The sequence below is a fragment of the Varroa destructor genome, unplaced genomic scaffold (genome assembly GCF_002443255.2).
Source record: "Varroa destructor unplaced genomic scaffold, Vdes_3.0 BEIS01000003.1, whole genome shotgun sequence".
Taxonomy (NCBI): domain Eukaryota; kingdom Metazoa; phylum Arthropoda; class Arachnida; order Mesostigmata; family Varroidae; genus Varroa; species Varroa destructor.
The window spans coordinates 43,211,933-43,239,157 of NW_019211456.1; the positions used below are offsets into that span (position 1 = coordinate 43,211,933).

General features: G+C 40.6%; 1 protein-coding gene across 7 annotated transcripts in view; it reads right to left on the reverse strand.

The window, feature by feature from the left end:
- The window catches only part of LUBEL (Linear Ubiquitin E3 ligase), a 73,122-nt gene extending 45,897 nt beyond the window's left edge, over positions 1-27,225 (reverse strand). The window contains exons 1-17 of one of the 7 annotated variants that reach the window (XR_015324484.1): positions 26,001-27,216; positions 22,618-22,841; positions 22,151-22,282; positions 20,423-20,517; positions 19,549-19,625; positions 19,081-19,286; positions 18,104-18,301; positions 16,976-17,135; positions 16,394-16,545; positions 13,565-14,611; positions 13,062-13,198; positions 11,160-11,289; positions 10,529-10,708; positions 9,959-10,155; positions 5,987-6,157; positions 5,138-5,725; positions 3,243-3,314 (exon numbers count right to left, since the gene is read on the reverse strand). Coding sequence is in view for 6 of the 7 variants with exons in the window: in XM_022800052.2 (XP_022655787.1) it covers positions 3,243-3,314; positions 5,138-5,725; positions 5,987-6,157; positions 9,959-10,155; positions 10,529-10,708; positions 11,160-11,289; positions 13,062-13,198; positions 13,565-14,611; positions 16,394-16,545; positions 16,976-17,135; positions 18,104-18,301; positions 19,081-19,286; positions 19,549-19,625; positions 20,423-20,517; positions 22,151-22,282; positions 22,618-22,841; positions 26,001-26,188 (3,954 nt within the window). In the remaining variant the exon portion in view is untranslated. Of the gene's footprint in view, positions 1-3,242; positions 3,315-5,137; positions 5,726-5,986; positions 6,158-9,958; positions 10,156-10,528; positions 10,709-11,159; positions 11,290-13,061; positions 13,199-13,564; positions 14,612-16,393; positions 16,546-16,975; positions 17,136-18,103; positions 18,302-19,080; positions 19,287-19,548; positions 19,626-20,422; positions 20,518-22,150; positions 22,283-22,617; positions 22,842-26,000 lie in introns of all 7 variants that reach the window. The other 6 variants (XM_022800054.2, XM_022800052.2, XM_086984590.1 and 3 more) reach the window with 6 other exon arrangements.

Here is a 27,225-nt window from a genome sequence, read left to right on the forward strand (position 1 = left end):
TCCCTACGGCGCCTTGTAGTGTTACGGTCTGTCTGCTCCACAAGTGACTAAGAAAATTAGAGCTGACTGTATTTGTTCTCGGTGTTTTATTTCTGTAACGCGCCGCTGTGGCTAAATATGAAAGGATTCCTAATTAAATGTTTGTATAGAAAGGGACGCAGAATGTCATAATTTTAACAAACAAATTTCAGAGTCTTGCTAGTGTAGCATAACAAGACGTGCATCCGAAATAAACTTCCGTGTTGTTTAGTTACCATTTTTCTCATAACTTGTCGGTTCCATTCCCTCAGTGCTGACAACCCTTATAGAAATCTTTTCTACGCTATGAAGACAATCGATCTCCTCGAAACGGCTTCGGAGAGTGCCGAAGAACTGAATTGTAAAGTTTAGTTTGTCCAATAAACTTCGAAAAAGTTTTAAATTGAGTAAACAGCCTTTTGAGAGTTCAAATATGATGTTTTGCGTACAGCGGAGCCTTCTAAAAATCAATCAATGCACCTGTCCCTTTTTAATAAACAATAAGCTCCTCTTGTTTGTCGATAGCCTAAATCCAATATCTAACTCCGTTTGTAAAGGTCAAATAACGTAAAGCCTACGCAATAAGCTGTCTTCTTACATTCGGATCTAAGTAATGCCTTAGCAGCTTATTGATATCCTTGCAGAACGGCAGCTGGAAAGTTAACGTATGGGCGCGTATGGGTAACGTATGGAGCGCACTTGTGTTCCTCCAAACGGGCAAAGAGGTGCTGCCCACTTTTAACTTATTTTCCCATTTCATACTTGTTGTTGACAACAACTGCCCCTGCCTATTGAACACTAAAGCCCTAGAATTTTTAGGCGCTCAGGTCTATACTGTCTTGTGGTATTAAACATAGGAAAAAATACTCGAAGGCAGTAGAGTGCTGCTTCGTAACAGCAATTGCTGTCCTTTACCAGTTAGCTCACTAGAAAATCAATTTCAAGCCATTTTTCAATTATACGTAAATTTATTTTTCCAGTTATTAAGTAATGGGATTTAATAATGTTCATGAACCCTGTATGAGGTTGCACTAGTGAAATCTACGAAAAGCCAAAAAACAAGTACACTCTAAGTGATAGACCCATATACTAAACAATATTGTTCATTATATCGCCGTTGCATAATTTGCACACATTTAGTAGCACAATTGCACAACCGTTCTATGCTAATCCCCTGAAGTGAATTACTTAGCTTTGTTTAGTTGAATAAAGTTTTCTCTGTAAAAAAAAAAACTTGCTCATTAGAATAATTAAGAAACTCAGTGTTTTTCATGGCCCCTTAGCATCATTCTCTGCTGCTAGCCTCTCATCTCTAACATGTGCGAGTCAGACATCAACAAGAGCTAAATATTCCTCTAGTATATTTTATTGGTTAGTCCGCAGCTGAAAAAGTCTCAGGTTATTTTGAAGGGGCTGACAAGTGGTCGGTTTCATTTCATAGCAGTACAGACATGTGAGCTTCACTCAGCTGCACAAACCGCAGCGCTCCAAGGTAGAGTAAGCACGTAACGCCCGGATCGTGACAATATTATCGCCTCTTCCGTAAAAACATGTTGTACGTACAGTTTAGCTATAGCCTAACTATTTGGCCATGAAGGCAAGCACCTCAACAAGGCCACCCGTCATTTGCCTTATTCACTTCAACATTTTGATGTAGCCGTTAGTATTGCATGATCTGTCATCCAATTCTCGCTTTGCTTCCTAGATATTTGACAAATGTTCATTTTAAACGGAGTATTTATCGGCTTGCCTTAGATGCCAAAAGCGAGGGGTTTTGAAACGCAGGAGTGCTGGACTACCTAACTAAGCCCATCTTTCATGTTATATATAGAGCGATATATTGATACGTATTTGAAGAGCATAACTATTCGAGCTCACTTCATTCAGTTACTTTGCTTACCCTGCTAGATGGCCATCTTCTTCAGCTCGAGTAGTGCTACGTGAAAGACTTTTTGTGGCCTTACAACATCCAGTTGTTCTTAGTGCAAAAAACAGAAATTTTATTTTTGCCCATATTCTTATAACCTATTATCTACTCGAAAATTAGCCTGGTTATCGTTAACAGTTTACGAAGTTCCAATTACATTTAGCAGCTAAGATGACACAATATTTCGAAAACTAAAATTCTCGACGCTTTTGGACAGAGGCGCAGTGTCGAGTTATTGTCGTTTGAAACCCACAAAATCTCTCGAAGAGTATAGGATATATATAGGGTATAGGTATAGAGGTATAGGTATAGAGTGTAGGTAGTTCAAATACCTATGGCTAAGCTACATTCTAGGCAAAACCATGTTGCGAAACAAATTGCTATTTACGCGACCAGCATCAAACCTCTGTGCTAGCACTCGTATCGGCTCTAAAGAAACGGAATTACAGACATTTTCAGCCCCGCTGGACAAAACAGTCGTCCGTAGCCCTATTTCTTCAAACGTATGAAAGGGGACGGGTCAAGCTCTTTCTCCTCTAATAAGCCTTAATACAATCACCTGCTGTGTGGGCAGGAGAGGCTGCCTTGCAAATGGCATGGATTGACTTCTCGTAAAGAAAACATTCACAAATATCTTATTATTGAAGTACCATTGACAGGAACATTTTTGCTTGCCGTCCATATTACCCATTCTACCGTTTGCTAAGGTTAAGCTAACTAGAGCTTTTCTGAAATGCCCTGCTACATCGAATTAATTTTATTTAAAAGCAAAACGTAAGTTAATAGAAGTTAAAAAATTAGTCTTATGAATTACGTTGTAGCAGAACGTTGCGTAACGATTAGATGCCGAGAGAATGCTACCAGTATTTGTTTTTTTTTTCGGTAACCTTCGAAACGCTTCTTATTTCGAAACTTTCGGTATGTAATTATAGGTGATCAATTAACCGACTAGAACGTTAGAACGTAAGAAGTCTTCACATCCTATGGGTGGCTTTGATAAGCATAATATATTAGAAGGGTATATTTATGAATGATTTCTGCAGAAATCGACAGCCTCACTAATTGTGATTCCAAGACTTTCTTTCTTTGTAGAAAAGGTTTTTCGGCGAAACATGCTTTTTGCAGAAGTACATGCAACTTACGTAGCACTATAGTTAAATTTACCTCCAAATTTCTTAGCAGTTGGGAAAAATCTTATAGACAGGTTGATGCCTTCTACTGCACATTTGCAAATGGCAAAGAACTTCATTACGTACAGAGGTTATAGCCACGGACACGTTCGCAAGCGTGATCTTACCGGATTGGCGTCCGCGCACAGTGATTTGGCGATCTGTATATCCTCAGCAGAGAATCCAACCGCCTCGCCTTCCTATATTTAATGTGAAGAAAAGAATGGGTTTCAACGATGACAGTCCGTCGCCACCAGCCCCATGGCAAGATCGAGGGGGACACCAGCATCATCAGCATCGACAGTGATCGCGACCAAAACAAGTAAAGAGAAAAAATGGAGAAAAAAAAACGTTACTTGAGTACAAAGATAGGAAAACAGGATCGGCTACAGAAGAGTATGAGGCATCTATAAGAAGAACTGACGAACAACGAGGCGTCTCGTAGTGACTGCGGTGAGGTTTGAGGAGAACCTGAATTTTCTGGGCATTCTAAGACTACGTGGTGGCGCCATTGCTGATTTTGTTTCTATTACCACCGTTTCTAGGTTATTATTCTCTGAGGGAAACTTGTTGCCCCTACCGCTCCTTCAGGCTGTTCCATTCTATAGAATTCTGCCTTCGCTTTACCCTACTAAAGCTCAGACGCTTTATAAACCTAAGCTATAGTTTTAGCAGTCTCTTCCCCTTTCTATCCTCGCAGGAACGGAATGGGCCAGAAAGGTCATTGGTAGGGGGCTGATGGCTAAGGCTGCTTAGAGGTGGCTAGGGCGAAAGGAAGAGAAGGCAAAGCAGGAGGTACTGTTCTGCGACCTATCATCGCCTGCTCTGGCATCTTCTGGCAATTTCTATGCAAAAACCTCTTGTCTTTAGCATAATGTTACTATTAAGGCAGGTTGAACCATTTGAAGCTAAATAACTGTGCCATTGTTTAATGCCGCATGAACAGATTGGCCGGGAAGGCCTAACAGAAAGGAGACAGATTGAGAATCAGCCCCTTAGATCGCTAAATTAAGAATAACCGCATCAGGCATGTCAAAGGGAGCAATTATATATGATGTTATAATAATTATTTAACCCTATATCAGCCTTCTTGAGTAGCGGTAGATGTATATTAGTTAAACTCGAAGGTGTTTTGTTTGTTCTCCGATAGCTACCTCAGCGTGTCACTATGTCAGTGCTCATGAATAACCTATACATATGCCGGCTGTTCATACGTGTCTACGAAATGTCGAGCGCAACCTTATGTATCTCAATAGTATGATTTTAATCGATGAAATCAGTTTAGAAACGATATTGGTTATAAGCAAGGTTAACTAGTGTTAAGGTAGGTAGCATTGCCGTTCGAAGCATGAAAGTTCAACCATTTTTTCTGGCTCGCGTCTCAAAAAATATGCTCGACTACGGGCCCGTTGAAAGACGCTGCCATGATACTAGATGCATGGGTACTTCCCTTAGACGAGCGCTTAACCGACGGGCCACTACGCTATCCGTTAAGGCCACGTACAAAATCTAGTTCCTTATTACAAAACATCGTCTTTAATTCATCGGAATTTCGTTCGTACGATTTGTGCCCTCAACAAACAATCTCTCCCAAGTCGATGAAGTCATTAAACCTACAATTCTCCTAAGTGATTCTACAAATCCTCCGCTGCTTATAATACCGGCCCGCGCAGAAAAAAAAAAACTGTGGCTCTGGCAAGGCGCCCTATACGTAGTATCAAATAGAATTACACTCTATCGTTGAAGCGTTGGTGCTAAAAACACTGAAATGCTAAAAAAATCTCTACACGTAATACAAATCTGCACCAATTGCTTAGAATTTGTTGATACAATTTAATAATGTTCTATCAATTTATGCGAACGTTAACATCAAATTAATGAAAATAGACGTCAACATCTGTCAATGCACACGATCTCGGATGAGATGGAGCTTCCTAACGCATTGTAGGGTCTTAATTACAACTTTCACATATACTAAACGTTGGTTTTCCACCACTTCTGAAAATCCATACCTAAGTTTTACCTTTATAGCTTTCATTAGCTGAAGCGCGTTCTCTTTCTCTAGGTCACGTCTCTGTTCTTCAATTAAATCAGCGACACTGCGAAACGACCGAATCTTCAGGTTGAACGCTGTGGGCATCGAAGTACTTTGATCCTCTTCATCACCAATATTATCGAACTGTCGCGTGTCGTTATCTTTAGCCATCTGCGAGAGCTTTTTGTGGTTAGGAGACGGTGTCAAGACGTGGTCATCATGCTTCGCTCTTTTGATCCAGTCTGTGTCCTTACTGCCTGTTACAGCGGTTACCATCGTTTTTTTGGCAGCGACATAATCTGGCTTTTCTGCAGCTGTTGTCGTTGGTGCGACCTTACTTGGCCTGATCTGTCTTCTGTCGAAATCGGCGACAGCGCGAGACCCCTTAGTGACAGTTTGCTGGACGCCATCCCTAATGGCAGACACTGTTGCTGTCTGTCGGCTGTCCCCTTTAGGGACTGTGCGCGGTATCGAGATTTGACTCTTCTGAGAATTCTCCGAACCTTCCTCTGAGTCACTCGATAACTTCTTTTCCTGTGCGTCTTCTTCAGCTTCGTCACTTTCTTCAGCAGATCTCTGAATTTTTTGTTGCATTTCATTATAGTTGCAAAATTGAAAAACGGAGTAAGAGTATAATTCTTTTTCTAATTATGTATTAGCGTATTGTTGGCGAAGTGAAATAAGCTTTGAAAAAGAATAATAAAAATATATCCTAAAAACTGTAGAGTTACTCAACCGTATGTAGATAGTTCTTGCTGATACAATGTCTGCAGCATTCGGTAAGCATACGACATTCAAGCATTTCACTCTTTTGCCTTTTGTATTAACGACACTTACTTCGTGTCTCTCTTTTGCCTCAACTCGGGCCATTATCTTCCTTCGAGCTCCGAGTGTACTATCGCTGAGTTTGCCGTCCTCGGCTTCCTCTATGTTTCCGTGACCCTCTTGATACTCTGCAGTGTCGTCCGGCGTAGAACAGGGTCTTGCTTCTGGCTTTTGAAGCCCTTCCTGTAATGGACAACAGAACATTGATCACCTGAGTGGGGTGTCTTGGTTACTCGTCATCTATACACATGACAGACATAGCTAAGTTTGATCTGCTGACAAGAAGTGTACAGACAATTCGAACCGCCGAACGACGTTGAGATGGCTCTTTTTATTTTCATTGGACTCTCGAAGTTGACTTAATAGGCCTATTCTATCCGTTCCATTTTTAGCGTAACTCTTAAAGGAATATACGAGAATTGAAATTTCGGACAAACCTTTTTAATTGCCTCGGTCGACTCGAGAGACGCTGCCTTACTAATGGAAGGATTTCTTATAGTTCCGAGTTATTTAATATTTTCAACATTCATCCAATATTTATTTGAAATTACCTCACTGGAAAACAACAGAAAAACCGCTAGCTGACAGTTTAGATAAAGGTGAGGAAAGGGTCGAACAAGATTAGCTTTCGTTTTCTATGACTCTCCATTTTGAGGCGGATAAGTCACGAAGGGCTTCGAGATGATTCTGCCGATCGCATGTAGGAAAACTGTACGGCCTATTTTGAGCTTCAGATCGGATGCCCTCCATTATCACGTCTCCGGGATTGACATTTGGATCTGATGGGATCTTCGGGATTGAAATTTTTACAAGCGACTTTAACGCTGTGACACTGTTTCTGTGTATGGTTGTGATATGCAGATCCATCGAGTGTGTGAAGAAGCCCCTTCGATTTGCAACAAGGGACGTGGACGGTATAGCAGTGACCTTTGCCGGTTCTATTCCTTATCGGTTCATGTAAGCGATATGGTTCAGTGTAGCCTATTAGCAATATAATACCTTATATATATACTTTAGAACTGTGGAAACGTGCATGGGATTTCGGCAGTGCGTAACTGACACGCTTCTACCTACGTTATTACACAAGGTAAAAGGAAGCTAATTATAATGCTAGGTAGTAGAACTTGATTACGGGCAATTTATCGTACACTGCTTTTACTTATTCATGATTCTTATACGCCGACTTGACATGTTCAGTTCTACTTACTTAGTACTATTAGCTATGAATGTTTTCTTTTGGAAGTTTCCGTAGAGAGCGACAAATATTAGATCTGGTAGCAAACAATATAACCGCCCCGCATAGATAATTCATTATCCTTACTATAATTAATATGGATCCATATATGTGATGCTTGTTTGAAAGCTTTTACAGGCATTTGTCAAGTCAGACTATATGCATATACATACCTTGTATAGCGGATTGAGTTTCTATGTGAGCAAGCAATATAAATTATTTGACGAGCGTATAATAAATAGGTTAATATTCTGCCTAAATAACTGTAGGCGTTCAGTGTCTTTGAATGCTCTCAGAGGCTGCCTTTCATCCAGTTATATCCCATCTACTAAAGTAGTTAGGTCACGCACGGTTCATAAAGCTCGAACATTCAAAAGAGGACTAACCTACCATTTCCAGAATGGCGATATGTGCTGGATCTTTTCCCAGGAGGACTAGGTTATCCTGATTGAGGGGTCACCCTAGTCGGTACGTGCACCACACTTCATGAAGATACGAGTTCTATACGCTACCAAAACGTGCTCACATAGCAAATTAGGGGCATAAAAATAGAGAATGGCTAGGGCACCGTTCTTTTTGAATATGATTTACCGCGAGATATATATATATATATATATATATATATATATATATATATATATATATATATACATACAGTTTGCAGTTAAAAATTATCGGTAAACTTTTACTTCACTTAAGATTCGATTATTTGGCTAGTTGGTACAGCGGCAAAACTACGAACCGATCGCAAAAAATTAAAAAAGTAATTTCGTTTCTCTATCTAAGCTTTCGATTTAATAATTTCCTTAAAATTAAAAAATTTAGCAAAAAAAATATGATTTTGTAAATATACACATAAGACTCACGCTATTTCGTTCGAGTAACGTGTCCGCGTTTATTTCATTCATGTGTGTATATATATATATATATATATATATATATATATAGAGATATATAGAGATATGCATATATATTGTTTCGTATGAGATTTGCCGTAAGATAAGACTCTCTAAACGATAGTGTGCTAAAATTATTGCTACCGTCAGAGTACACTGATACCGACGTTTGCTCATTCTGTAATAATACCTCAACACAAACAATTTTCAATGATCTAATACAAAACACTTAACGTAGCAAATTACTAATATTACAAACTGAACGACCTTTTCTTTTTGGGCTTGATTTTTTTTTTTTAGTTTTTACATTTGCCCTACTGTCACTTGTAGCCAAGCAGTAACGTAATCGCCTATGAATTTTCTATTTATATTACAAAACGTTTTGGTTATCTCGTTTTTATAACTTTGTTAACGCGTCCTTGTGTTTCATAATATTTTTATGTGACCAGTTGACAGATTTGCAAGGCCAGCCTGCTCGTGCTCGTCTTCAAATCACAAGGTCGCAGGTATATAAAAACGTAATATCTTCGATCACAGCTACCCATTAAGGCTCCAAAATGAAGCAAAAAATTTTGTAGGACTGTTTCTGTGAGTTGAATCGAAGAGGTTCGATTGGAGGGGTTTGTTTGCTAATCGATTAGGAACATGTTACCCGCACACCACCAGTCCAGGTCAACCCCACCGAATATCAATGTTCGTTTAGCGTTTGCAGGCGAACGTGTAGAGCGCACCCGGCCGCGTCTGACAGACTCAATGTGTGATAGTTAGATTTTTCAACAGGATAAATAAAGAACAGAGAAAGGAAAATCACTAGACCAACTTGAAGTAGCACTTTCTCAACCTGAGAATTCCCCAATCAATATTTCTCCTATCCCCGTTTCTCGTACGGAATCAATGTGAACTAAATGATATTTATTACAAAATAGTCAAGCATACTAGAGAACGCAATGATATACGCAAGTACGAGTGGACGTATATTTGGGCAGTCCTAACGGCGAGCGTCGGTCAAAAATAGTCGAGAGGTTCGATGTTACGTATAGTCATAGGCTGGCAGCGAATACTAGCTTTGAACGAATTAGAGAACACGGTCAAGCGACCATCAGGCGATCAGACGGGAAGGCTCCGACCTAACAAAAAAAAGTTGATTGGAGGGCTCCGCTAGTAATGAGCGGATGGCATCTCCTTGCTTCATCAATTATCCATTTTAAAAAAAGCTGCAAACCTCTTTCCCGCTACATCCTGCTAGCATCAGTTAGGTCACATTACAATGACCAATATATTCATTGCATACCGCTGTAGAAGATATTACGAATCCTCGAACGCGTTTGGAATCTACATCGGTCTATGTAGTTGCAAAGTTACATATAGGGTGTTCCAAAAATCCACACGTTCTCTCTCATCAGAATCCATCAATTGTTCGTCTGCTCACAGACAGAACATGAAAATATCATCCGAAATCACATCGTCTACTACTCGAGTTTTCCTCATAGCATCTACATATATAACGCCTTATTGCCTTCTAAACGCCGCCGGAGGCAAAAAAAAACAGCGTTTCTCTTCGAGTAGTTTATATGTCTGTGTATAGCTTTGCTGTTAGTATTTGCATGACTCTTCGATCATCCTGTATATGTCAGCCGTTAATTTCTAGTAAACCACAAGAAGTACACTGTTTGTAATACGCATTGACATTCACACGCGTCCCATATAAGTCCGGCTGAGTAAACCTGGGTCCTACTATAGCATGTACCTGCCCATATATACGTATTTACCGCAATCTTTATTTATCTTAGTTTCCTGTCACATTGCCCATTTCACAGTACGTGGATATTTCCTTGATTGCACGACGGAACTTACCTCGGATGAAAGTGACGACCTGGATGATGAAGGTGTTAGATCGGAGCCTTTAAGAGAGCTTTTTCGTGGCCTAGAATTAGAGCCACATTCAGATGTTTGTCCTAACGAAGTTTCAAAGCGAGACCTTGCCTGATTAATTGAAGTAATCGTCTTTGGTGTGCCGTTTTGGTTAACCATCATACGCCGATACGGTCCCACTAATGGGATAAGAGCAAAAAGGACGATCAGAAAAATTGTTTTAGAATGAAAATTAATATCCCCATACCTGTTCTGCTACACATGCATTCTGTAGCTTCGTCATACCTGCGGGGTGAACAGGACAGCCTCTTACTAAATTCGTATTGGGGTAGCTAAGCGATATCGACTGGATATAACTTGCACTATTGACCGTTATCATTAAGTACGATTTTCTGATACATTACAAATTGTCCGACACCTTCTCGGTTCCCTATTTTAAGCAGATATGGAAAGATGAAAAAAACATGCTCAAAAAACGTAAAAATAGCGACATGTATCTATGAGATATCAAGTACATCGGCAAACCTGCTCCCTGTTATTTAGGCAGCATACCAGTAGTAAATGAGCCTTCCTTATTCATCTTGATTTTGTCTTCGAACCGCGATACAAGGCTTCGAGGTTTGGGATATTTTTCATTTTCCACGCTCCTTCCAGATTCAGTTTCAGATTCTGCTTCAGAGGTAAATTCTACCACTTCGTACGCGTCATACGGCGTTGTACCTTCTTTTGATTCTAGATAAATGAACCAAATTAAGTAACTGAGTTCTCGTTTGCTCGCGGTCTAGTGCTTGTCACAAGTAACCGTAGTCTAGGAGTATTCACCATTGCAGCATAAAGACTGTTGCTTCTGTTTTCGCTGGTGTAACAGATGCGTATTTTACGTTTGTTCAATGAATTAAGTATCAAGCTTCGATTTTTTTTTCTAGCCTCTTTCTCGTAGGATTATCAAATACCATCCTGTTTGTTGCGTTCGTTTAGATTTTGAGTTTCTTTTGATCGAAGAGAGGCAATTGTATACGCTGGCAGTTATCAGACGAGGTATTTATAAACGTCTAGTTTTTCCGTTTTCGCATGATGTATAAGAAGCTGTTTGTGCGGAGCATTGAGGCACGAGAATCTGACGCATAACTACGTAGTTACATACAAAAAACGTAATTTTGCGCAAGTTTAATTAGTTAAGTACCTTGTCTGGGTGCATCTCGTCCGGTCGAGCCGCTAGAAGCTTTCGAGTTTTCTTTCGCATTAGATTCTCTTTCAAGTTTGGCGTTTTCAGCTGCGATGCGTCTCTCGTTATCCAGTCGTCGCCGCAATTCCTGTAAGTAACAGTAGCGCACACTTTGTCATTTAGAACTTAATTGACCGCAATATAAGGTAGATTTCGAACCAATTCGTCGACACTCTCGAACAAACAAACTGCCATCCAACCGCTATAGCTTTTCGAAATAATGCTCGAATTTCTCTTCGATTAGAGATGATGTTTCCTGTGGCCTATCTTCACTGTGGCAGAAGCTTATGGTTGTCGTTGTCGCCGTCGCTTCAAGCGTAAGCTAATCTTCTTACTGTGAACGTATTCTGATGCGTTACTGAAATTAATATTATATGCATATCACTCAAGTAGCCTTTGCTTTGTGTAGTCACACCTTATTTAATTACTCAGACAATACGAACTAGTGATATGTCGTACTTTCGACTAGTTACTTTGTCCTGCTTTGTAAAGGACATTTCCGCGCTCATCTGCGCATAACCAATATTGCTAAACGGCACTTCAACGTGTTTAGCCTCCTCTGTCTTTCGTCAGCTGCTGCTTCGATCTTGGCTTCTACGACGCCCACCCTCTCCTGGGCAGCGACAGGTCGGAGGTTCCCGACTCCCGACGAACGAATCCTATTCGTCCTCGTGTCGGCGTCGCTTTCGGTGCTTTATGGCGTACGACAAATGGACACCAACTCGACGGAACTCGAACCAACTCAGGCTTGAGGGTCGTACGGACACAGCACTACCGTATCACCATTTTGGAAGTACGGAATAGAATCACCGGTGCATGATAATTAGTCCTAAATATACAGTACAGATTTCAACAGACGTGTTTCAAACATTAGAGAAAAAACCGTGCTTTTATTTTTGAACCCCTACGTCAGACTCAATTAAACATGAAACTCTTAACAATCTCCACAGAGCTAATCTTTTCGTTTAGCTAGATAAAGCAGAAAAAGCTGAGTTCGAATTGACAATAGCTTATTTACTCTGGAAATCGAAAGCACACCTAAGGCTAAGAGAGAGACGACATAAATTGTTGCCTTCAGCCATCCGATTGGGATGGTTGTTTAGGCTTTCGGCCATGAGTCCATAAGATTAGGACATATTGGATGGGAAGAGTTATGACCTGACGCAAACGTTTCGAGAGTAACAGAACGGTACACTGTTATCAACATAAAGAACTTATCACATGTAATAAAGCTGCTGCCCCTCGTTGAGCTGTGACGACCTTTGTAATCTCGTTTTTTGTCGGTAGCCGTATGTTACAAATGACAGACTGGACGAAAAACACGACGAGGCGGTTCTCATGAATGACATTATTTACTCCCGTACCGCTTCTATGAAGGCATATGTCAGAGCTGGATAACTGTTTCACACAAAAGTATATGATTTATATCGAAGTAATGCTGTTCAGAGGTGCCGGTGTTGTCTCCAGTCCATTCTAATTTCGGGGTTTTAAGCCTTTCTAAAATTCGGAAATCTATCACGTAAATAATCAGTTTACTTTGCCTAGTTAATCTGAATAGAGACAACAATCGAGCTTCTTACTAACGCTGATATACTATATATGTCCCAAGGAGAGTACAGCGGCTGGGATATTTGTGCTTTATGTTCTTGTCACAAAGTCAGCATGTAGAAATTACAAGATTCAGTCGTTGCAACGACCACGTGACGACGTTGCGAAAATCCGTTCACCCTTTGAACACAGCTCTAGCTAAATTTATATCAACAAATTTATATCGGTCAACGACTTCAGCCTACACCCATTTGGTTCAAAAGAAATAGGTAAGAGCCAATTTCTTAATATAATCGTAGCCATTTGTAGTACCTGTTCCACTTCGCGCTGCTGCTTAACAAATTCGTAGTCGAAACCATCGACGTCCTTACTTATACTCGTCCTGGGATCGGCCTGCTCCGTTAATTCGGCTGGTTCAACAGGTTTCGATGGAGGCTTATCAGCGATGGCTGAAGTATTTACATCACATGAATCCTTGTCTGGGTAATTCACTCTTGCCGTTTTCGAAAGTTTCTTATAGTGGCGGTACGCCGCAATATTTTATAATAATTGATGAGTTTTTGCTATACATTACGTCTTATGCTTCCCGGTTCAATAATAGTGTCTTGTCTGACCATTGAGGGTAGCCCATTGCCTTGTATATTATTATCTCAGTTTCAAAAATAATACATAATAATATAATGTATCATTTCCTTAGGAGTAACTGGCTTACAAGGTCTTTTTTACAATGTACAAGATTATAGTTGCACAGATAGGTGATTTGCGCTTATATGCTTACGTATTCCATAGCTATATATGGTCATGTGGTTCTTTACCTTTGGTCGTTTGTTCGGCCTTGGCCTGTTCTCGAACGTTCTCTTGGTGGCCATTGTTTGAGTTGCCTTGTTGTTTAGCCTGTTCTGGTGATGGGTCTCTGAAGGAGGTCTTGCAACATACGGCGCAGATCTTAACGCCAGGAACGTTAATAAATGTGCAATGTATACATATCCACTGCTTGGAAGGACTCCAACGGATTCGGGCCGGTTCTGGGTCATTGTTTGTGGCTAACCCTGAGCCCGAATGACTAGACGGACCCGACGTGGATATACAACTTTCTTCGTCGAGATTTCTCTCTGTCGAAAACACTGTTCGAGACGATTGACTTTCTGCTGAAACTGTTTCCTCCGCGCTTCCGCTCACAGTCGATTTTGTCGCAGTTTCAGTGCCCTCAATGTCACGTGACGACGCTTTGATGCTACCAGTACCACCCTCATGACTTTGGCCATCAGTCGCTAATTTCCCGCTTAGCTTCTTCTCGGGTAACCGAGGCGCGACAGACGCACCCCATGCTGTGTGCTCAGGTATCTTAACCACCGGCTCAGGCTTTGGTGACAATTCAAGTGGACGCTGTCTTGGCGACGACATGGGCTGTGAACTATATAACCGGTTCCCTGGCACCTGCTCGAAGTTATCTTTTGTCGCTCGTTCGTACGAAGGCCGCCTTGGCCCGACAGAGCTTTTTCTGTCCTTTTCTCTGGACCTGGATTCTCGAGTTGGTGGTTGCTGCTGTCGAACACTGCTCGGATCAATGTACTCCTCCATAGTGAGTTCGGGTGACGGTGAGTTACGACCGGATCTTTGAGGAGTCCTACTACCTTGGCGGCCGTTGTCACGATATCCTTGATTGCTATGACGTTCCTCGTCAAAGTCTACATCGCTATAGTCTTTAATGTTGGAATCTGACGCACCCAGGGACGATGCCCGAGTAGAGGAGGGCCGTGGTGAACTCTGTCTGGAATCCTTGGAGTCACCTGTACGCTGACCGCGTCGTCCATCTGAATGTAAGGCAGAGTTGCTACAGCTGAAATGAGCGCTGTGGGGACCTGGTACAGAACGATTGTTGGATTTCTCATCATAAAAGTGGAGACGTCTCAATAACAGGTACATTATTATTATGTAACAAAAAAGTGAAATTCACGAACGGCACACGTACGCACATTTAATTCAGGACTGTGCCTGCATATACCTTTTACGCTAAAGCACTCCTTAGGCCGTTGAGCCAAAAACGCCCTCAAATTACTCAAGGATTTAAGAATGAAGCTATTCGAGGTTACACCGATTATAACTCCAGGGGGGGGGGGAAGGGGAATGAGATAAAAATTAATGTTTATAGCACGCTGCGGCTTAGAAAATAATAATTATAATGATATTATTTGCTGTTTGTAATACTAGTGCCCTCCCACTAACCAGGTCAAGTTTGTCTTCACATATATATAATAGCGTCAAAAATAGCGAGAAAGTTTATCTACATATTAAAAATTATGAAATTTTTGGTGTGTAGGGTTAACTTGACGAGAAAACTCTGTACGAAAAACGCCTGAAAGCTCACTGACAAAAAAAACTATCCCGGTGACCTACGGTGCAACTGGGGCGCAGTCTGCGCCACAGAATAGAAAGCTCGCTCCTGGAAAACCCGCCTGTTTAAATATACTATTTACCTGCGCATGTCACTGATATTAGTTGTGAGCCGAATGATTCAGGGATAGTTAAGCGGCGAGATTAACAAACTGTTTTTGAAGTTTTTCATGCCTAGCTGCTCGGACTCGACGAACATGACAGGTGTGTTTATATTTACCATGAATGTTTCTGCTCGAAAACGTCAGCCGAAAATCAAGTAACGAAGAAAAACGTTTCTATAAATCACTATTGTTCTTAGTGATTTAATTTTTATAATCTTTTTTAGTCTGGTTTAATTTAATATTTCAAGCGACATCATAATGCAGACATATCAGAAGAAAACCAATACACTGATTCATACCCGGACCTAGGCCAATGGGACCAATGATAACCCAGCTTGTAGAAAAAGCTGTCCTTAGCCTAGCTTTGCGAATTTAATAAAATGCGTACATAGATTGAAAGCGATTCCGCCTAACGTCGGTAAAACCATTGGACGCGCATATTTAAAAAAATTTAGAATCGTGGGCTCCATACACTAAATTGATAAGCCATCGCTCTGTATATTATAACAACACGTTAAATTTGAAAGATCAAAAAGAGACAAAACCTGGTAGGCGATCTCTCCAACTAGATAAAACTAAACCTCAATTTTAAATTTTTGGTTATAAACGGCAGATTTAGACTTTTTTAACTATTTACTGCGATTGGGAAGACCAACCGGTAAAATCGTTTACCAGGTATTTATCTAGGATAACCTAATCATTGTAATGTACGTATAGCTGCGCTAAACTAGATAATTTGTTCTGTCACGTTATGCCACATTAATTCCACTTATTTCTCCCATAATTCCCCTTCCTTGCAAAACTCAAATGCCATTCGAGTTCGGCAAAAGAGCAACATTGTTTTGTCGAAATAAATTTAGCTAGACACATAGACCATTTGTCTTCCTCCATTGCGATAAGCACAAGCTTACATGCTCATATACACGAGAGAGTAGCTAAGTAGGTGCTACAATGGCCGCCGGCTTGAGAAAGTGAGTAACCACTGCTAATTTGTAATGTATTCGAGTTTTATGTTGATGGTCCCCTTACATAACCATACGTGCCGCAGATATATGGCGACATATATTGGCTGGCCCTGAAAATGTGACAAGATACAATACCACGACGAGATTAAGCGTTTAGGAAAAGCTGGCCGGATTAACTTACTTTGTCTGGGAATGTCTCCCTGTGAAGGTTGACGCGACACCTGGCGGCTATCAGAACGCAAACGTGATGACCTCGGGATGAAGTCGATGTCAGAATCTGACGTTTCTGTGTCAGCTCCCATTGGACGCTGTCTATTACGATTATGATAGTACCTGTCAAAAAGTCAATTTAGTCTTTAGTCCATTTAACTTTTCTAGTTACGTACCTTATATAGTGTGTATCTCTAGCAAAACTTGAAGCAACGTTCTCTGGTTTTTTTCAGCCCAGAGACAGATATCTTAACAACCTAGCTGGTCAGTTCAAGCAGCAGTGCATTTAGTTCGCTCTTTATTTCGCCATTAGTGCGTATGATACCTAAAAAAGCGGTAAGCCGAGTAAGATCTGTCGAGGGTAAGCAGTCGCTCTTATAGTCGCCCCGAATAGGGAAAGATTTAGCGAGACGTCGTTCAAGATGGACAAGCAACTTTGCATTTAGAAACCCAATAGCTATGTAGAGTATACCTTATAAACTAGGTTCATTCATTGGATCATGCTAATGTATTCGTATGTATATTGTCGAGAACTAGCTAATTGTAAACTAACCAAATTGCCCTGTTGGCATCCATGTTGCTGAGCTGGGCGTTTGGATTTATTGGTGGCATGGTGTCGACAGACTGTAAGTTTCGCCCAGACCCCCATTGGTTGCCTCCAGGGTAGCCCCCGAACGGTACCATACCCATCGGATGTTCGAAGGGCGCAGCCCCTAAGACAAGACGAAATGTAATTAACATTTTATTATATATGTTACACATAAACATATATAAATCTATTTCGCGTTCCGTGACTATTCATAACCACCTAATACTAACGTAACAGAAAAGCAGAGCTCAAACAAGTCTGTTGAATCTCTGTTTAGAAAATGAGATATTAGGGTGTCGAACCCCTTCACACTGAACTAGATATTATCATAAGCAGACGAATAAATTCAAAATCAAAAACATACTTAGCACTCGTTTAGTATTCAAACGAGAAGGGAACGTTCATAAATTTGCGTTAAATCATCTTACACGTGGTCTGAATCAACTGCGAGATGACCAAAGGCACAACAAACTGTGATGGATTTCAGATCGTTGACACGAGTCCAACGACTACCGATAGACACGACATATTCCAGAGCGTCTGAAAGTCCATTAATCAGGTAGTTCAAATTCTACCTATCTTTTTATTCTTGTTGCACAGATAGATACAAAGTACCTAGTAAATATCTAAATAAATGTACTTTCTATTTATTCACACATTTTTAGTTACATCTATGCACTCGAACTGTACAAAAAAAAAAAACATGCGGCAAAACCTATTCATTTTACGCTGCCAATCATACAGTTATTATTATTTATTAAATTATAGCTGAATATAAAGATAGCATTTGAACTCTCCGATTTGTAATAGAAATTACATCAGTAACGAAAAACATTTATGCAGAAAACTTTCAAACGCTCTGGAATATGTCGTGTCTATCGGTAGTCGTTGGACTCGTGTCATTGATTTAAAATCCACTACAGTCAATCATTTCATAGTTGAGTTTGTAGGACGATTTAACGCTATTTACTATTATTATTATTGTACATGTACTTCACTCGATATCAGGGGATACCATCTATCTCATACTATAATAGAGAGAAATCGTCGCGTATTAGCTATACTTTGGGGATCAGCTTTAGCGGGACTCACTAGGTGCTTGCGGGTACATCATGGCGCCCCATTGATTCGACGCAAAGCTTTGGCAGCGTCGCATAGAGCTCATGCGCGGATCAACCATGCCGTTTCCCATAATACCGCCCAGACCAATTTTCGTGCTTGATTCCGTATCGGTGTCCTTTCCTTCACCTTCCGCCGACGAATTAACGTTTGAAAATGACCCGCTGGAACCTATCGTTAGCCATTAATTGCGGTCTGAATCCGTGTATAATAATACAATGCTTTTTTGATTGCTTTATCTCTATAGAGGAAACTATCACAACTAGTTTCTATTAGTAACAGAAACACCTATTGAGTACATGATTCCTACTTCAGAAGTGAAAATACTGCCGCACCTTGACAAATGCTATAAGAACCCTATTGAATTGATTTCTCTAGCAGTTCGAACGAATAGATCCTTTTTGTTCGTAGGCCTTTGTGTAATAATCTTGACACCCGAATGTTACGAGAAAATAGCGCCGCCACATTTGATCTACATTTCGTAAGAACGGTTGGCCTGAGATGATCGCATCAATTTTCTAATAAACTTCCTTAGTCAAAACAGTCTGTTTGACAAATGATTCCGTTTGCCTCTTAGCAGATCTGCGTCATATCGATTGTTACCATGCTATTTTAAAAGCGCCTTTTTTCGAAGACCTACTGCCAGCTTCTGTCCTGGTTACTGCTGGGAAGGCCCATAGCTCTGAATTACTTTGGCACATGCAACAAATCTGTTTAGGTAATTTCGGCACAAGGCTTCTCTCTCAGATCTTTGTATCAACAGCCCCTATTGCTCCATTCGTCCTGGTTGAGAACCTTTATACTTGTACCTACCGTCGATTCTTACACAAATTAAAGATAAAGCCAATGAAACATTTGTTTCTTTAAATTTCTCCAGATATGTGAGCCGATTCTCAACGCAGAGATTAGCCTAACGTATGTGGGTTACAATGTAATACAGTCAAACCTACCGGCGTACCCCCAAGGATGTGGCATCATTCGGGGGTCACTGAGATATGACATGCTTCCGTAAGGCACACCCGGCATGTAGGAATATGGAGCTCCGTATGGGAACACTCCGAACGGACCGAAAGGTCCTACGTAAGGAATGCCCTGGCAAGCCTGCGGTGCCATACGAGACAAGTCCATCATTGACTGATGACGGTTCATTGATGCTCTGTAGGCCAACAAAATAATAAGGCAACATGATCAGTCGACGTAGAGTTCCTTCAAAATCGTTACGGTAGTAACACCGACATGATCAAATCGTGAAGGCTCAGTTAATGACCTGACTTTTTATGTAGGAACTAAGGGCGGTTTGTAATAATCTGAAATCAATTTGGTTAACATATTGCCTTAGGTGTAGGATGTCTATTTGGGTGATTAGATCGAACAAGATTGCAATTGTTAGGATTTCAAGATTTAATTAATTTACTCACGTTTGTGGGTTATTATACATCCTGTTGACTTGAAGATTGCTTGCCAACAAACCATTATCTTCCCAATCAGACAAATCCTGTGTGTCAATAAAGCAACCATTAAGGTACACATATATACATACACTCAACCTAAGTCCAATAACTTCATCTGTCTATTGTAAAGTAGAAGACTTGGCGGTCGGTTCGTGTTGACCCTTTGGTTGAAATCCATAGCCCTTAGTTCCACCGCTTTTTACAGAATCATAATTATGAGCAGAACGGAAATTTTCTCATTAGGTAATAATTAATGTTTTGAGACAAATAAAAGATTTCTGGAAGTTCGCAAGTTGTTGAGATGTGGTGCTTTTCCGGCAGAAGGTGGTTCAGTGCACCAAAAATGTCTGCTCCAAGTACTGCTTTATTGGATGGCGTCACTTCTCAAACATCTTGTATATTTGAACTTCGAGCCTTACGTGGAACACGGGAAGTCATACAACAATGATGACCTTCGGCTTAATCTTCCACAGCGCACAAAGGAGTAGCTTCTAAGCAAAGCTTGACCAGGACTGGACTGAATAAAAATAGAAGCCAAATTATTATTTCGCTTAATGATCTGCGCGGTTGCTCAAAACCCTTCGTTTTTTCTACACACTTTACTTGTAAGAACTCCTTTCCTCAATATAACATTTTAACACAAACGGTTTTTAGTTTCCCTCATCGTTCTTATGCATTTTCTTCTTCTTGTACATACAATAAAAGTACATTTTCATGAACCTTCCTCGAAAATAATCACAGCTCACTGTTTTTTCGGGCAATTTATTTTCTATCGGGCTACGAACTATTTTGTTTAATGTGTAGCAGACCTAAACAAGTACTATTTGTTCATTATACTAACCCTGTTAGCATTGATTCTTGCGAGCGATGAAGTACTTCCGGCCTGCCGATTATGAAGACATTCAAATGCATTTTTCTTTGGCTCTTCGCCGCTGCCTGAAGAAGAACCCGAATACCAATCTTATTAACCTAATAAACTATGAAATTGTTTATCGACTTTTCAATGAACAGTTGTACTCGATAATTCAACGCTCACAATAATGCTGTGGACGACACATCGTGCCTTCGTATTATATGCCAAAGAGTATGCCCATTGAAGTACTCTACACGATGAAGTTCATCATCTAGATAAAAATTAATAAATTACACTATTCTGTAGCATTGATGCAATAGTCATCATGTTTTTTCACGATCTTCATATTGTTACTACGAGTACAATGCGTCTATCGATAATAAATGTTTTGATTGCTTAATGTAAACCGAAGGCCTACGAAGATCTAGCAAATGAACAAAGGGTAGAACCATAGATCCCTACAGTTATTTGCAAGAACTATAATCCGCTTCCCGAAGGTTTTTTGTCGTTATTATTTCAAGAGGCAATGGATGCCCGGTGTGCCTTCAGCCTTCAAATCCTACACGCATTATGCATTGGCTAATTAAAATACAATAAAACTTAGGAGGCTACAAGAAGCGCGAGAGGTCATTTGTCTCACTAATTTATTGACAGTGTAAAAGGTATGAAACGATACGAAATGCGTTGCTTTGCAAAACGTCGTAACACTGTAGACATAGCGTCAGAGTTCTTCACAACTTCCCTGCAAACGACTGATAAAAACGATCACAGTGCCTTTCTACTGGAGGCATTATCTGATCCTCATATATTTCAAATCCTATTAACAATTAGAAAAGTGTACTTTCATGGATCCGTCGACAGGGACGTCATAAAGCGTATGAGCCTTGATCTGTCACGATTAATTCAGCCATTTTTTTTTTAATTACGTATAAAAGCTAGAATAGTTTTTGGAAATCCTCTGTCCTTTTCGTTTTAAACTGATAGAAAAAACCACAGTTGTAATAACTATACGTTGTATATTTGTATATCTTGACCTCTAACAGTGGTGCGTTTGATTGACTGACTAAAGCAATCAACCCCTGAAAGATAATAATGTCGAAGTTCATTTACGTGAAGCTTCTCTCTACAAGCTAAATAGAATGGCGTAATTGCACGACAAAAACAAATAAAATTGATGGTGTTGGTAGTCTTTTGAACTATTATCCCCCCTACGAATCTGTGACGCGCGTCGAATGTAACTATTGCTGGAAAACACAGGATTTCGACACCTCACTGCTGCATGATTATACTCCTTCACTCAACTGCAGTTTTCAAAACCCTGCCGCGTTTCGCCTGCACTCGCGCTATAGCAGGGTAAAAGTCGTAATAACAATATTCACTTCTCCCCTTTTCTATCGTCAATACCATGGGAACTTGCCATACAGAATTACTAAAACAAATAGAATACCCATCGCAGGGAGACCGAATCGGCGTGAACCATAAGACGAACGTGGGCTGAAGTTCGTAGCCCAGGTCGACACTGCTTGGCTGCTCTGTCTGAAGCAGCCCGGGCATTTATTTGGAGGGCATCACAAATCTCTTATGTATTGATGTTGCCAACTGAGTTCCATTGCGCCGTATTCATTACCTCCGACAAAATGTGACTATGACAACAGCTAGGTAACCGATATACATGTAACAGTAGTGTCTGGTGCCTAGGCAAAAGGCGTCACTTACGGAAGGAAGATGGGCTGGAGGGCGTTGCCTCGCCGGGCGGAGATGGAAGCGGTCGGTTCTGGATGAAACGCTTGAGGCTGCCCAGTTTCGAAGAGATCGTCCCGCGTTTTTCGATCTCCTCGGGTATCGCAACTAGAATAAGTTAGCAGATTGCACAACTTTTAGTTATGATGAAAAAATAAAAACGTTCAACTCAATAGTGCTTTCGTCTTAGCGATGGAATGCCTATTACAAATTGGAATCTACACTGGACTTGACATGCGAATTGTTGCTCGTCTAGCATGACACACCGATTCGATAGGTCTTCAGGATACAGTATTACTAATTCTTCGTATATTAGAAATTGTTCGCGCCGTACGCGTTCTCTTCTGTTATTTTATTTCTCATTGAAGACAATTCGATTTGTTCACGGAAACACAATAGTTCCATTCGAGTCTACACATAAAACGAACGCGTGCGCTGTCTACCTTCCGACTTTCCCCGCATTAGGTTGGTCAGCAATGAAAATGGTTTCTTTTTTCTTGGCGGAACATTTGGCTGCGACAGAGGCTGCTGTTTCCAAAACGGGGTACTGGCTACAACAGTATGACCAGACATCTGTGAAACTGTAGCGGACGACGATTGAGGTGGCCGAACGGAGGCGTCATGTTGTTCCACGGACTTGCGTAAATGTGATTTCCGTTTTGGGTGTCTGCAAGTGATTTAGAAGTATAGGATTAATATTAGTTGACATTATTTTCTATTACTGCTTATAGAGAACTTGGTGCTTCAATACAACTTGGACTTGTCTTGTTTGTATGTTGAAAGCTGCACACAGTTTTGATTACGAGCTTCGATCCTTGCGCTCAAACTAAATCGCCGTCGCAGAAATGCCTTGGAAACCGTTCGAGTATAACTGGGTTTAGAAAAATGAACAAATAGATCAGCTATGTACATATTTGTAGCTTGGTTTCATCTCATACACGTTGCACTCTACCACTGCTTATTGGAAAGTTTATACGTATGATAGCCGAGAATGCATGTACACACAGACGAGGCATAAATTAACTCATGATGGATTACGATTTTCCAAATTAGACGGCTCAATGGATAATCAATAGATAATTTCAAAGGTTTTCGATATGCACCCACTCAATTCCGTAAGTAGATCCTTGTGCAGGTACTTGCTCCCGAACACATACCTCAAGATTGCCTTCATGAAGTCATTTAACTGTTAATGGGGCTTCATTCAAACTTATGCATTTCGTTGATTGCAGCGACCTAGGCCGATATGTACTATACAATATTTTGAGTAAATTTGGAAAAAAATGAAAGAGCGCACATCGTTTGTAATAAGAAAGATTTTTTGGGAAAAAAATAATAAATACCACTCGTTAGCCCTGGTTCGTATTTCGTCACTATGATCCTATTAACGAAACCTATCACGAGTATCCTATTAGCGCAACTGAATTGAGATGAAGAATTCTTGATCTGTTATTCTATATTAATCAAGCTGTCCACTGGGAGAAGATCGACAGCGCTAAGGGGCAGAAATGCGCTGGAAGATCTGTATGTTCGCAGTTCCTTAACTAACTGGAGGCAGGGTAGAATTGTCTCTACGACGGATCAGTTCATGCAGCTGCCTTAGACCCTTACATACATTATGTCCTCTAGATAAAAGAAAAAAAGGTTTCGGTAAATTCTGATAAGCCTTTATAAGACATGGAAATTTTTAGAAAAGCCACTAAATACTTATCATAATCAAATATCATTCAAGCTTTATTCGAGTAAATAAACACGGGTAAACAAATAAAAATTAGGTGGCTAATATCAGTTTTAGGTGTTAGTGCTTAAAGTGTGTAACGCTAAAAGAAGATGAATTGGAACGGCAACCTTCATAATGTGTTTTTAATCACCTCTTCATAACAGCACTTACCTTTTTTATTGAAAAATATCAAACATGATATCGTACACGTATCGTTTTTCAAATATGGCGTATCTATCTATATTCCTGTGATCGTTGCCACTCATTAAGAATAAAGAAAAAAGAGTCGAAAAAAAAGAGAAAAAAGAGAAGGATTGCATTTCGGCTTCTTTGAACATCTTACAGCGCGTACGCACACTCCAGAATACGGTTATATGGATATTAGATGAAATTTATTGTTGGCTAAAGGTATCTATAAGGCAATTGAAGTCTATTCCGAATGTCTAAAGCTTTTTAAGATACAAATTTCCGCATCTATAGTGACCGATCATCCGCACTGTATTCTCAAAAAAAATGCATAGATAGAAAAATGCATAGACATTTATCAAAAAGGTCTGTTTTTTTCCATATGGCATATTCTGTACACGGAGACCGAAATAATTTCTCGGCTTAATGAAGATTATCTTACCCTGCTTCTTGCTGTAATTGGTAGATTAACATCCTAGTGGTAAGGGATCTGAGTGAGCGTCGTTTCTGGGTAGTGCACTGTAACCTTTTTCCAGCCAAAGTTAGTGGTGTTTGCTACAGTGTGGTTAATAACTCTACACTTTTTATAGAGGTTATATTAACCCAAAAAATATCTCGCCTTATATATATATATATGGTTACTGAATAAGTGTTTGTTATCTGTATAATCTACAAAAGGCAATGCATGTTCATAATTTGGGTTTTTCGGTTGAGGGTTCCCAGCTTCTGTCTAGGTTGATAACCTGGGAACCAGGATGATATTAGCTATACTATACTGAACTTTTAACAGATCCTTTAATAGAATACATATTTTATCATAGATGCGGTGCTACTTTGCAGACGCACGCATGGTGCATAAAAAAGAACAGCTGTTTTTCCGCCCCAGAGAACTTTTTATCGGGTTGATCGTTTTGGGTACTTTGTGCTTGAAAACTTTAAAATGGCTCTCCATATAAACACTGTTCTCTGTCACAACAGATCTGAGCTGCCTGAATACGCTTTTCTCGGAAAATATTGTCTCAGAAAAGCTGTATATACAGCATCGCTTAGAACTTATATGGCCATAATGAAAAATTCCCACATCTCTACCAAAATTGTTTCCGACATTTCTAGTTCTTATATTTTCGACTTTCTATTACATTATTGACAATTAATATCGCCTGAAAACATATTAGATGGCACGTTAAGTCATGCGCACGTTTAAGCAAGGTTTTATATGGAAGCATCCGGAACGTTTGCTTAATAAATTTAAAGACGCCTGGCGTGCTGTTGTTTCCAAATCGGGCCCCTATATATTGTTCGTTTTAGCTAGAAGCCAGCAGTTTGACGTGGTGCTCCACGGCAGTGCTAGACGTAAAATGTTTTAACGACTCGTTAAAACGTCTCTCGTACCACTAAATCCGATCGTCCTAGTTAACAAAGTATTTTGCATTTCCCTTATATCTACCTAACTGAATCTTTCCAAATATTTACTGAAGATCCCATTATATTGATAGATACCATTACGCAAATGTACAGCAAACGGATAGAAACAACGAGTCAGCCATTGTTTACCTATTGTGTTATATTGCTAGCGCAGTATCTTTCACGGTTCATTTCAAGGAGTTTAGTCAGCGCAGTTTATTGCTATGTATGTCATTTATGTTAATATGCAGATTTTTTGCTTAGGGAATAGTTGTATTTTGGCATCTCTATATTGAACCTTTTCCAAAAAAAAGAACTCATGCAACATAGGTTTGGCAAGTCTCTTAAGGCACGGTTTGAATACAACCCAATAGGAGCTCATGCAAGTCTATAACAAATTTCGGACGATCTGTCTCAGAGGCGGCCTAATCGCACATAATCAAATTTTTACTCTACTGCCTTGACTACGTTGATTAATCCTTCACCCCTTCATTGGATGCACTGGATGGTTCTTACCGGTGGAAAATATCGTCGCATTGAAGACAGAACACTTGGTTTTCACAGCGGTCGCAACGAATAGCTGCTCGTGTTGACTTGCACAATTCACATTGGTATTCAGGGGCCGCACCCCCAGGGCTCACACCAGCGGGAGGCACGGGAGGCGCAACCGTTGGTCTGCGAGTCGATGTACCTGACCGCTGCATAGCTTGAATGTGCGTCGAATTTTTTAATTTAGCACAGCTAGTCTCTTAGGCCGGAGCAAATAGAATTAAGATGATATTCTATTGAAAAAAATTAGCTTTAAGACCCCTTTGGGGCATATCTAACAAATAGCCACTGCACTGGATATCTCGACGCTATGGAAACCCTTCCTCACGGCATAACCGAGCGCAACCAATATACTTATTACGACACAAGCTGCAATACAACAAAAGTTAGTGACGTTTTTCTCACATTCGGGTCATAATCACGAGACTCGATTTGCTCTCAGAAACAACCACAATATTCTTGTGCGTCTGACGTCGACTCGTGGTTAAACGACAGCCCCCCCACCGTTCACCAAACACGCGCACAAAGCTAATCTTACGAAGGTAAAAGTGCAGTAAGACAATTATTGTAGGCCTAAGCAATAGGCGCTCAGCTACAGCAGCAGGCCGGAAGCAACCTAATAGCAATTTCCGATTTGCAGTCCACGTCCAGCAAACCGGGCGTTGCCGCGGCTGTCTCGAGGTCGGTGTCGCCACGCTTCTTCCTCAGACTCGCACCGCTAAGCCGATCTTGAGTCCTCTTGCCTACTACCGGTAGTGCTGCAGCCGATAAGCGTGACTGCTATGCACACACGGGCAGAGTGCGAGCTAGCCTAACTTGAAAACATGGACCACAACTACAGAAACACGACAGCAGCTGTAGCAACAGCATTATCACGCTCACTTGTCTGCCTCTAAAGGGTGTCTGTGCAAATGAGGACCGGCCAGCCGGCCGGCCGGCCTGAAGCAGACGTAACCAGGCAGCTACCGTTACGCGCAGCGAGTATTAGGCTACTGTGTCACCACCATCATTCGCTGCAATGCAGCGTGCGCGCTGTTCAGCGTTTCATAAAGCCTTCTTAAAAAAAGAATAACAGACCTAAGGCGGATGAAACACCTATGAGCAGAGCATGGCATTCGAAGACGCTACAAGAAAAAGCACCGAAGGCACCATTCACCATAAACTGGTGCTGGTCGAGTTAGTCGAGTGACAA